The sequence below is a fragment of the Polypterus senegalus genome, chromosome 13 (assembly GCF_016835505.1).
Source record: "Polypterus senegalus isolate Bchr_013 chromosome 13, ASM1683550v1, whole genome shotgun sequence".
Classification (NCBI taxonomy): domain Eukaryota; kingdom Metazoa; phylum Chordata; class Cladistia; order Polypteriformes; family Polypteridae; genus Polypterus; species Polypterus senegalus.
The window spans coordinates 47671625-47684312 of NC_053166.1; the positions used below are offsets into that span (position 1 = coordinate 47671625).

At 35.9% G+C, this 12688-nt stretch overlaps 1 protein-coding gene across 2 annotated transcripts in view; it reads left to right on the forward strand.

Moving 5' to 3' along the window:
* Positions 1-1122: 1122 nt before the first annotated feature.
* Positions 1123-12688, forward strand: part of sept8a (septin 8a) — a 78165-nt gene continuing 66599 nt past the window's right edge. Inside the window, exon 1 of one of the 2 annotated variants that reach the window (XM_039776269.1) lies at positions 1123-1451. In XM_039776269.1, coding sequence (XP_039632203.1) covers positions 1422-1451 — 30 coding nt within the window. In that variant the 5' untranslated portion in view covers positions 1123-1421. The remainder of the gene's footprint in view (positions 1452-12688) is intronic. The other variant, XM_039776270.1, reaches the window with a different exon arrangement.

The following is a 12688-nucleotide window of genomic DNA, read 5'->3' on the forward strand; positions in this document are numbered from 1 at the left end:
GTGGAAAGGAAGATCTCTTGGAGAGATATTCGGTAGACAGAACCTCAGCACATCAAGTTCATGATCCAGTCAGTCTATGACATCCTACCAAGCTCAGTAAACCTTGTCTGGGGCAAGAGTGATGCACCGTCTTGTCCTCCTTGGCACGGAACATCTACACCAAAAGCTACCATCCAAGCATGTTAATAGTTGCCTTTGTCCGGAGCAGGTGAATATCCACTGAAGAGAATGCTAGGAAGCCTACTCATGATACCTGTAGATTGGTAGCTCAAAGTCAACCTGGAAGACAGTTCAAGTTCCTGGACACCATAGTGACAACAGCTATGATCCTACGGTCAGAGGCTTCACATCACTTTGTCGTGATGGACCTAACAGTACCCTGGGAAGACAGAATTGAGGAAGCCAATGAGAGGAAAGTATGGGGCGCTGGTGCAAGAATTACACAAGAAAGGATGGAGAGCACGGTGTACAGAGGATTCACTGGCTGCTTTCTCTGCAAAAGTTACACTCTGCTGCAGGGAGGGCCACCAGATGACTCTGGAAGAAATGGAATGATATGCTACTGGAACAGTGGGGGCCTAATCAACATCAGGGGACATGCCATTTTAATGGTGTCTGATGTTGAAAGACCCAAAACACCCGATGACCCCGTGTAACATCACTAATGAAGTGTCCCACTGAAATTTAGCTTTTTTTACAGAAGGAAACAACAACAGCTGGGCTAAAAAGTAAACTGTGTGCATTGTGAGGGTCAGAACTCACACACATATTAATTGATTGTCACAATCACTATGAATCACTGCTTCACCCTACATGAAAAAATCATTAGGCTCCTGAGCGGTTCAGAAAATAAAAATTAAAATAAATAAATAAGAATAAAATAAATTAAATTAAACAGAACTGTACCAAGGCTCACAAAACTTAAGATGTATAAAGTAAGGAGAAATTTGCCCAACGTTCAATAGTTAATGAATGAGAGTACATTACACATATGAAGGATGCAAACCATAACAGCGTGGCATCCCTCCCTCCAAGTACAGTATCTGTGGAATTTAAAACAGTTACGCTGTTAAACTCCATTTCCCATGGAGCCTTGCTAGTGGATGGCAGCCTCTCAGGGTCAAGAGAAGTGATGCTCGGAGTAGATCTCGCCGCAATAGCGATAGATGTTGGGCCACAACCAGCGTATTTTTCATATATCTGCAGTGTGTTCGTGGAAGCGAGTTACGAAAGGAAGCTGTTGTAGACAGCGAACGAGAAATAGTTGCCTGGAAGTCGTAGGAGATCTTGGGGTTGGTGAAATGGGAGTTTCCAGGAAGTAGCCATATTGGATCGAGTGAGCCGTGTGTTCGTTCGGCCCCCAGATAAAGGCTGGTACTCTCGCTTCATAAGCATTCAGTTAAATATTCACGCCCTGGGAAATGGCTGCTACGGATGTAGACCGGTTTTCTGTAAGTATATAACAGTTTTCATTTATTTATTTATTTTTATTTTCCCCGGCTTCGGCTTGTGTCTGTTGGCGCCAGTGTCTCCTGAGATGCGCGGAATTTAAGCTCCGAGTCACGGCGACTCCCGATCCGAGAAGGGGTGGGGGCCCGTGTTTGATTTGGGGCGGCAGCTTAGTGCCTAATCCAAGCGACAAGAGGTGCACTAAACTGCCAGCCTGGCTTCAAGTGAGGAAGGAAGGCGATCTTGAAGAATGAGGTAGATCGAGAAAAACGGAGCTGGTGCAAGAACTGACCACCATATGGGAGAACGGACACCTTAGCATTGAATCTGACATATACCCTCCAAAAAAGTTTAAAAAGACAATGCTGATTTTAGGTGTTATTTTTCTTTGCTGAAACTCAGGCTGTGGAAACCTACACATGCCCGGGGGCAGACTTATTTTTTTTTGCCTAGCGCAAATGCCACCTCTGCTAATATTTTTCTATTTCCTGTTAAGTTGGTTTGCGAGCTAGTATTATTTCTCTTTTATAAATACTGTAGTGGAATTAGCATTTTTTGTAACCGACTATGGTGTGCATCTATATAACAGCATTGTAGTGAGTGTGGGATTTATTTAAATTAAGGAAAATCTATACTCTTGATTTGAATCCTTATTTTTGGTGAATTAGAAATATGCTGGTCATTCATCCAATGCTAAGCTTTAAAAGTAAAGCATTGTATAGAGGCAATCTCAATAAGATGGTATATTAGATCATTATACTAAATAATAAACAAAGAACTAAAACCACATAATTATGAGTAAAAGGAAGGACGAAGAGGACAGTTACACAAATCTTTTCCATTGTAAAATGTCTTTTCCTGTTTCCAAGTCATTACAAATTGCTACTTGTTTTGAAGTTTACATTTACACTAGTTTTAATATTTTTCCCACATCAGCAAATGTAAATAATCGAATTACTAATAATAACCTTAGAATATTATTTAAATGCCTTTTTATTTGGTTCTAATGAACGGGATTCATCACCTAGGCGTATTTGTCCACCTGCTTTCCTAACCCGTTTTTTTTTTTCTCTGACGGTCTGGAGTTGCTTAACATACATCTTCTTTCAGCTTTAAATATGACGCCACTCCCTTGTTGCTTCAGTGCATTGACTTCATGTTCAGGAATAGATGTTGCTGCACCATATAAGCACTAATGTTTTTTTTTCTTCATGAATGTCTTTAATGTGTACTAGTAATTCGCCATTGGAAATATTTCTTGCATCTATTGCATCAGCAGGTTAAAAAATTAATAGTACAAAACATCTAAAAGTGCTTTAGTTATTTAAGAAAAAAGTCTCTTGTTTGTGGTTGCATGGCAGGAATAGCCTCCTCCTATGGCAAAGGATAAAGGAGGATTTTACTGAGGTGTGGTATTCCGCTTTTGTTTAGTTAAGATATTGGGAATACTGAAGTGGTGTCATTTTTTTTTTTTTTTCTTGTTAAAAGATTTGTATACAACTGTCACTGTTCATCACAGATGCAGAGCACCTGGTGCCTGAATTAATTACCTCATGGTTTCAGTACCATAATGCTTTGCGCGGTGTTTGTTCTTTAAGTTTCCCGGTACTCTGTAGTGAGGTTCCTTAGTTGTACACCACACCATGATTGCATTACCCCTGTATTTCAGAATGCGAGTTGCTTTCCTATCTAATGTCAAATTTAAGTTTTTAGTAATCTTCTATCAAGCTTTTCAAGATTTCTGTTTTAGCCACCTTCTCAGTTTTTTTATATATCTGGCCCACACACAGCATCTTTTGCCTGTGTAGCACAGTTTGCATCCATGTAGTAGTAACTGTAGGTTGTATTATCCTGCTACTGACTCCGTGTGACCATGAACAAGTCACTTGACTTGCTTGTGGTCCAACTGGAAAAACAAAAGAAATGTAACCAATTATATCATAAAATTTGTAAGTCACCTTGGATAAAGGGATCAGCTAAATAAGTACATGTATTGACATGTGCATAGAAAAGACAGTCAAAGTCTTACTTGAATGTCCAATCGGCGTGGAGCATGCTGCCACTCTCTGTGAGGAGGTTCTTACATTGGACATGGGATTTGTTGGTGTCAGATATCAGGCTCTTAACATATAAACGAAAGCCCTTGCAGAAGGAAGTGGTCTGGGGTTAGATGTTAGACAGTTTGCATCATCCACCTGGTATGGTAGCGCATACATGGAAACATTTAATTGAATGTATGTTCTTCACTATGTGGAATTTCTAGCCAATAAGGTCTACTTACATTGATCATGTACTCCTTATATGGTAAGGGTCCTTTGGCAAGATGTAAAGAGTGTGTTAAAATGCAGAACTTCATTTTATGGAACAGAAAACACAGTTCAGCTTATACAATGCACTCCTGTCATCCATAGGTGACTGAGCATTTTTTATTTTTTGCAGCACCCTGCCTTTGGTATACGCTGCCAACATTTATGGTGCATTGATTGAATGGATTGTTTTACATGTACACCTGTTTAGACATGCTTTTCAATTAAGCAGAATGTTTGATGTGGTATTCATTTAGAATAAAAGCAAAAATAGAAATAAGTAATTGATTTTGTATGTTTTCTTTGTTTTTAAGTGTTTTTGGTTCTTATGTTGCATATTTACTTGTTAATGTAGTTGAAGCCCTTTTTAATTTGAGCAATTTAACAATTTTATACTTTATTAAACCCATGAAAGATGCATAGTAAATACAATTGCAGGTTTTCCTAGCTAAAAAAAAAAATGTTGTGACAATGTAAGCATTCAAAGATGTTTTTTCATTCCCTTTATTATTTTATGAAGTAAAATGGGGCTGAATTTTCCTGATTTTGAAGACTGAGTCTGGGAAGATTTTGAAATGGATGGCACTAGCTCGAACACCCGCTCATCTTTACAGTCATTTCAAGCACTCATTGTTGTGTTCAGGTGCTAAGGCATTTGTGTTATGATCTTTGATTTTTAAAAATTGAGTATGCAAATTCAACTGTAATTTCTTGATAATTGTACAGTATATCAGTTATAGTGATTTGAATGTCAGATAATTTAATTTTTGTTTGAGAGTTAACAAAGTTTAAAAATTATTTTCTGTAACACCATTTTGTCTTTCTCTTGGGCATCTTCCAGTTGCTAGGGGCATGTTGTGTTTGTGACCCTGACCCTGACCTCCATAAAGGCAAGGGTTTGAAGGCCAGCTTGAGGTGCAATTTGCCTGGAATACAGAAAAAATATTTTACTTGTTCACTTCAGTAATTCTGTGCCCTCACTTTACAGAACATACACCTTTTTTTTTCTGCAAATTTATTCTTACTCGGAATGTAAGCTATATAACACATTCTATTAAAAGTTGACATCGACATCATTAATGCTTAATATAGCTTTGACACTATGTTTTAGAATAGTGTGATATTTTCTATTTCTTTAAATGATGCATGAGTATTTTTCTGCTTTTTCCATGTAGAGTTTCATTTCTCTTTAGTACAACTATTATTACAGTATCCCTTTGTAGCATTTCTTAAAAGAAACAACAGCAAGCACATTCTTTGGAAGATTGCATCTCTGGTTCTGTGAATGTATAGAAAAATATTTATATAATCTGAGCCAAATGCTTTAATGTTGACCGTTGTTTGAACATATGCAGCTTCTCATAGTGAAGGTCTGTGAATTGTGGAATAATTGTGACCTCTTGGCTCTCACTAAGTCTTTAGTAAACTTTGGCAGCATGTCTCATTTTCCCTCGGTGCCTGCAACTGTCAGTTTTTGGATGCTGGGATGGGAACATTTTTGCTTATTTATTATTTTATTTTGAAATAATTTTCACAAAATGTTGATTTTGTTTTAGTCAAATGGGAGAATAGTTCAACTGTTTTATTGCTTCTATAGATAAGAAAAGAAGAACACAAACTGATGTGTTACTTTTTTTAAAGGAGTCTGTTTCAGACTCTCTTTGTTTACAACGTAAGTTTTTTTTCAGACTATATTTTATATCTTAAATGATATAAAAGATATGTAATCCTGACAATCATTTATTGAAATAAAGAACTTGGGTTAATGTAGTTTTGAACACTGCCTGTGTGGAGTCTACACATTCTTTCCATTTGTGTGTGTGTTTTTCTTTTTTTCGGAGAGCACTCTGAATTTCCTTCCACATCACAAAAATGTGCATGTTAGGTTAATTGGCCTAGTGTAAATGAGTGTGTAGTGTGTGTGTGTAATTGTTACTTTTTTTGGATTGGGATCCTGTCTGCTTTGCCTTTTGCTGCTGGAATGCCTGCTTGCACTATCTGGCCCTGAATGTTGGGACAAAATTTAATGGAAGAATGTTTATTGATGATTGTTGATTATGTCAATTTTTAATCTCCTCGGTCATCTAACCATGTCTTTGTTCTGCATTGTTTTTTGTTTCTTTAATCCTATGAAGCTTCCTCCTTTTTTATGAGACACCAGCTGTAGACCTGTGACAAACTTCATAGGGCTTGGTTTGTTTTCCCCTGGGAAATTATTGGAATGATAGCTGCGGATATGTTAGTAAAGGGGGATGGAGAGTCAAAGTAGATACTGATCAAGACTTCACAGAAGTTCCTTTTTTGAAATGCTTTTTTTGTTCTTCTTCTTAATGCATTTTGTTTACATTTTTGCATATTGGTTTTTAAATATTTGTTTCATTTACATACTGAGTAGTTTATCACGGTGGAATCTTTGAATGTCCAAAATATAATTTGCATATATCTCTGTATTAAACAGATGCAAAATTGTCAGTCTTAAAAACAAAATACTGCATTTACTGTACATTTTACAGTATTTTTTTAATGTCAGTTGAGCTTTTTTTTTTGTATAATAAGGTTAGAAGAGTGGCATGGTGACACAGTGTTTGGTGCTGCTGCCACGGAGATCAAACATCTGGTTGTTGTCTCTGTGTAGCTTGTATGGTCTTCATGAGTCTTCTCTAGGTATTCTGGTTTTCCTCTTATTTCCTTCAGGATATGCATGTTAGGTGAATTAGAGATTTCAGATTAGTTCTGTCTGGGGATGCAGTTCCTGACCACTGTAAAATGTTAAGCAGAGTTGAATATGTTAAGTTTGTAAGCTATAAGAGTTATTTTTTGAAGCAAGCTTTATATTGTAACTTTTTGTTTTTTCAAGATTTTCTATATCTCTGTCTCTTCTATTGGCCGACTTTTTCAACCTTTTTATTCTGCATCGTTTGGTGACAATAACCACTTGATAGTACTTGCCACAGATCATGAGGCTTGGAGATGGGTGGAAGTGGTCACTGACAGTCCAACTGATAAGCTGTGAAGTCCTGCCCAATTTAAAAATAAATAAATAAATAAATAAAAAAAAAATGAGAAGCCTTATTAAATCTTTCTGTTTTGTGAGATTGCTTTCATTTAATAATTGAAGATGCTGACTACCAGTAAAAGTACTGAATATAGTTGATAAGCTATAAAATATTATTTTAATGAAGTTATTTTTATTTTATTTTGTTTTCCTCCACTATTTATGCAATCTATGTCAATTTAATTATAAAGGCCCAAAGACTTTAAACTTTCTGAATTGGTAACTTTGGCTTTAGGGAGCTTGAATGCAAAATGGACACGTGTACTTGCTTGTTTTAACTGTAATGAAATTTATTACTCAATGTCTGAAGATTTGGGAGCATAGTTCAACTGTTTTATTGCTCCTGTAGATATGGAAGTATATAAAGTGAAGCATTTCTTTAAGGAGTCTGTTTCAGGCACTTTGTTCACAACTTAAGTTTGTTTCAGGCTACAGTTTTTATATCTTGTGTTAGATTCACTTTAGCCATTTCATGGTGTTTGTCCTCTACACAGGAAATGTGAAGGAAAGGACCGAGATAAGTGATTAGACAGACTCTGTGAAGTGTTTTTCTGAAGAAGGGGAAATACAGTACAGAGCTGAAAGAAAAAAATGGTGTGAATGTGAAAAGTCATTTTGTGCTGTGAATTGCCTGAGATGATTTGGGCAAGGGCTGCTGTTTTGTTCTATATGCAGATGAGTGTAGTTTTAGTGATAACTTAATTTGTTAGCAGAGTTTGATTAAGACAAGACTCTTATGAAAAGAATTTCCATGATTAACAAGAATAATCAAATACGTATTGCTTGTGGGTAACACTTTATTGAGCACAGGTGAAATCGTGAATGTTGAAATTAATTCTCCCCTGTTTTCTCTGAAAAGAGGTGGAGATTTAATAAGCAAAAAGCAGCCCTACAGATTTTAAGGTAAAGCCTAAGTTCATGTCACACTTTATTTTATTTTTTTTTTTAAATAAAGGATTACTTGCCCATTCTGTTAATGTTCCGTTATACTGTTGACCTTAAACCTGTTGAATTTGAAAAGGAAAAAAAAAAAGGATGGCAAAACATGTCAAAGGGTAAATTAATTAAAAAATCCCCCCTCTCTTTGTAATGTGAATGCAAAAAGGCCCTTTTTGTACTTTCCCTTTGTCTCATTCTACAATGCAGTGGTGTGAGAAGAGAAATATGATTTCCCTACTCTCTTGTCTACTATGGGGTGGTGGGGGAGAGAGCAACTTGTACATATACTACTTTTCTCTCGTAGTCACCAAATGTATCTTCTCATGCATATTTTGCCTGAGTAACTGCATTTTTTGTGAAACTGCATTTTGTTCGGACTCTGGTTGTGCTGAACATTTACAAGGTGTTATGTCTGCCTCCGCTACAGCCTTTGGTATGAGAAACCTCCTCTCTGGGGAAAAATAAAAATTACTTTTTTACTTGCATATGTTGTATTTAAAGTTATACATGCACATTTGTAATTGAAGCCATAATCTTTTTTACTCTATCTTTATACTACACACTATGCAATGTTTAGTAACACATCTTTCACAAAAGATAATATTTTGCTACATAACAAAATCTGTTTAAGTCTAATGTGTTCATTTTTGAAAACTATTTCTAAGTGTCTCGGGGTTGTCTTTTAATTTTGCATTCATCTGTAAGCTTTTACTGTTGATGCGTCTACTATTCTATTAAATGCTAGAAAAATATTTTTCTACAGAAAGCCATAGTTAGTTTCTTTTAAACTTGTTCTTCTTCTTAAGTATCTTGGGAAGACACCTGTCATTTCCATCATATTCTGCAACCCACTGCAATTTGATTGACATTAAAGGGTGTAGCATCTAAAGTAATTCAAAAATATGTAATTGTTTAAAAATGAGAAGTAAATCTTGATACACAAGAACAAAAGTTTATTTATTTTTTTTTTAAATAAGGTGTTGAAAAGGTCATTCTTATCATTATTTCTAGATGAGAAAGTCTTAAAGATTAGGTTGGACGTTCCAAAGATGGCTGCAGAAAGCGCTTAAATAACATACTGATTTTAAGAATATCAGCACAAGAATATTTAGTTTCAGAAATTAATTCTTGTTGCTTCAGTGTTTTATGCATTTATTATTTGTTGTTAAGAAGTTATAATCTTTGGTGAGCATTTTTTTGCAATGTTGATGACATAATGTGAACAAAGATACAGAAATGTCATTAATTGGCTTTTCTGAGTTACATACTAAAAACCTCTGTAGAAAACAAACTGTAAAGAAAGTGGCTGTCTTCTTGCTTGTTAGCTTAGGGCAGTGCTACATTTCACAACCTTTCCAGCAATTTTCAGTTGTAGCCTTCATTTACATAATTATAGTGAGTCGAATGCAGTCGGCAGCACTCCTGTATAGTCCGTAATATAATGGGACATACTGTGAGACTCACACTAACTAGTCTGCAGCAAACAAGTTTGATTTTTGTCATTAGTCACAGGGACAGGTTCTCGATGCCTAAGATGTGACAGCCAGTGAATGCATAATAAATCGTACAATGCATGGAATGCAGTGATGAGGAAATAAGAAATGTGGGTATTTTTGACCATGCAAACAGAAGAGAAGCTTGTCTGTCTGATTATCACATTTCATGTACCACAACGGGAGAAAGAAAACAAAAAAAAAAAGGCAGAGATTGAGGCTGAACTGAAGGTTGGCACTCAGTTGGTAAACATGACATGGGCATTGATTTTCAGTCGTTTAAACTGACATGGTCCAGCGATGTGACCAGCAACTGTGGAAATACCCCACAACTGGCAGTCACATAATGGTGTATCCGCTTTGCCATCAAAAAGATCACGTAATTCTGGAAGTGTACTTTGTAGAAATGCACTGTATACATCCATACCAGAAATGAATTGATTCTAAAAAGTTTTTTTACATTTTGAGAGTAGTAAAAATGTAATATTAGAAGTTTTATGTCTTTTCTTGGTGACAACTCTTTGACAACAAAACCATTTGTTCTCTATTTTTGCTGAGTCATGAGTAATATCTAAGAATAAAAATGTGACATTTTCAATTACAATTTGAATCGTTTAACTAAAGTTATGAAATGTACATTTTTAAGAAAGAATTCTGGAATTCAATTCATAGTTTTATGTGAGAGATACATTATACAGTAGGTTCAGTTTTATTAGATGTTTGAACTTTATAACTGATGACATGGTGCATTTGGCATGTATGCCCATTAAAAAGAGCTTGTATTACGGGAAAGTAAGAGCAGTGTTTTGGGAAAGTGACCTTTTTTTTGCTCAGGATGCTTTTAACTAATGTTTTATCACATCTGTCTAGTCAAACTGAGCCTTATGAAGATAGCCATTCAGTACTTTGCATTAGTTTGTTTTATAATAATTTCTGCCAATAACTGTAGGAAGTAAACGAATTAAATGTCTTTTTTCTTTTTCCCTTTTGCTTTGGTAGAATCTGAGCCAATGACATGGTTTTAAGCCTTGGTTTTAAGCCCACTTTGCTTATTTTATAAAACTCAAATTGTAATGCCAAAAGAGCATCAAATACTTGTATCTCTGATACTGAACATTACCATTAGGTTGAATGTCTCAATTTCTTGTCTAACATTTTAATCTTTTTTTTTATTATACATTTTGTATGTATTTCCCTGACGTATCCAGAAATCATTCTGTTTTCCTAGAGAAGTTCAAATTCTATCAGTTGGCAACTCTGTTAGCTCTCGTGCTTGTGGGCTGGAACAGGACCTGGAGCAGAGACTCTGAACTGGATTTAGTGGGTGTGAGAATAAATCAAAAAAATAATGAATATTTGTACTTTTGGTGACCAAACTAATTTTAAAATGGTGGTATTTGCTTTTGTGAAACCTTTTTTGGAATAATCTGATTGATTGAACTTATTTGTTGTTTTGTGGTATTAATCTTGATGTGTCCAGCTGGTAAACACTGCCTGCTAATAATCCTGCATTATGTCAGATGGCTAATTACGTAAAGCACTGGATTACCTGTCATTACCCAAGAAAAGTCCAAGCAAACAACTTCCTAGAGTGTGGTGTTTTCTTGGGAGTGATTTGGGTTTCTGAGTGGGCCTTTGCAGTTGGCTCCATACCTTTTGCCATCTGTTCACCTAACTTTGAGTTTCTGTAGCACAATGTTTAATTTTTCTATTGAATAGCAGCCCTGAGGATACTTTGTTGCTTGCTTTATTTTAAAGACATACACGGTCTTGGGGGAATTGTTTAAACACTGCAAGTGAAATAATAGGTGGGGCCTGTTTAAATAGTGTAAGTGTTTTAGGGGAACTAGAGTTGGCTTAGTAAGTATTGCTGAGGAGAAACATTAGAATGAAGACTTGAAAGCCAATGTCCCATTATGTGACTTCTAGTCACTTGTTTTCTCAAACTTGCCGAATACATTTGCTGATTTTGCCATTGGACTGTCAGTTTATATGACTGAAGATCATTAGGTATTTCAAAGTTGTGACAGCTAATGTGCTGCCTGGTGGTGCTGGTGCTGCATAAAGGGTTAACGAGTACAACAAGTTCAGTTTTTTTCCCCCATTCTGTCTTGATATGTAAAATACAAGAAATTAGATAAACTTCTTTTCTGTTTTTAAGGTCCAAAACGCAGGTTTTTTATTCCTTGTCATTTCATTATATGCTTTGTTCTTCCAGGTGATCGCTCATTGGTTGTTGGGTCTCATGCCACCCTGCACTACTAAAGATAAAACCCAACCTGAGTGAGTCCCTGAATATGTTGCATTACCTGAAAGGCTTTTTCGGGTGTGCACAACCAACTGCCTAAAGCTTGCTAAGATTATGTATTATATCTGAAATTTGTTGGTGAAGTCGTCTAAAATGTAACTTGGGCTTAATGTAAGGATGCAGTGTCTTCATTTTTATTTTAATCATGTGGTTCACGACTTTTGGACAGTAGGAAATAGGATTAAACAGTGATTGCTTGGCTCCCACATTTTTTTTTTTAAAGTTGTTTTCTTTATCAGTTATCACAATACTGACAGATGATGCATTGTCATTCCAGGGTTTCAAATGTATTCACCCCAGATTTTTAACATTAGGTCTTTCATCAACTCCTTTAACCCATCCTGCATTAAGAGTGGCCAATTGATTGATTTTCTGCTTAGAGTGATTTATTTTATTGTACAACTTCCCTAACTTGAAAGTTATGTTTATTGCCATTTTCTAAAGAGTTTATCTATATATTTTCTTATTTACACTAAAGCAAAAGAGTATGCATTAATATCTATGACATTTTATTTTTCCATTCCGTTATGTCTTAATTATGGATGCATCGAACCTTGCTGATTTCTGCTTTATTTCCAGCTGAGATCTGCTTAACAGTGTCTTCCATAGCTAGTTAAAATAAAACATGTTGTTAGGATTTGTACGTTGTAGAGGGAGCTGCTTTGTTTTGGGTGTGTGTGCTTACACATCTTGAGCAACAGTTTAAGGAGTGCTTAGCTAATGCACCTAAAAAGCTCTTGATTGTGCATGTTTCTTCACATCTGTGGTCTTCTGCTTCCAGTGCTTTGTAATTATTGTTTAATTGGGGGGAGGAGGACCCTTAGTTAAAGTTACATACAGAAGGGAACTGATAGAAGACATTTGGTTTCCCCTATATTATATTTAGCTGGTACTGTTATACAGAGTGACTTAAATAATCACAAGTGGATATATGAAGGGTGGCAAATGCTGGCACAATTCTAAAGGAAATTAATGACTTGTTCAGGGTTAAAGGCAGAAAGTGAAATTGCAGGACTGTGTTTTCCAGTCTACTGTCTTAACCACTTGTTGACCTCCATCTGGTGCATTTTAAAGAACACATTCAGCCTTCTCAATCGTTTGTCTTATCATGTCTCGTACACTATGTTGAACTCTCATT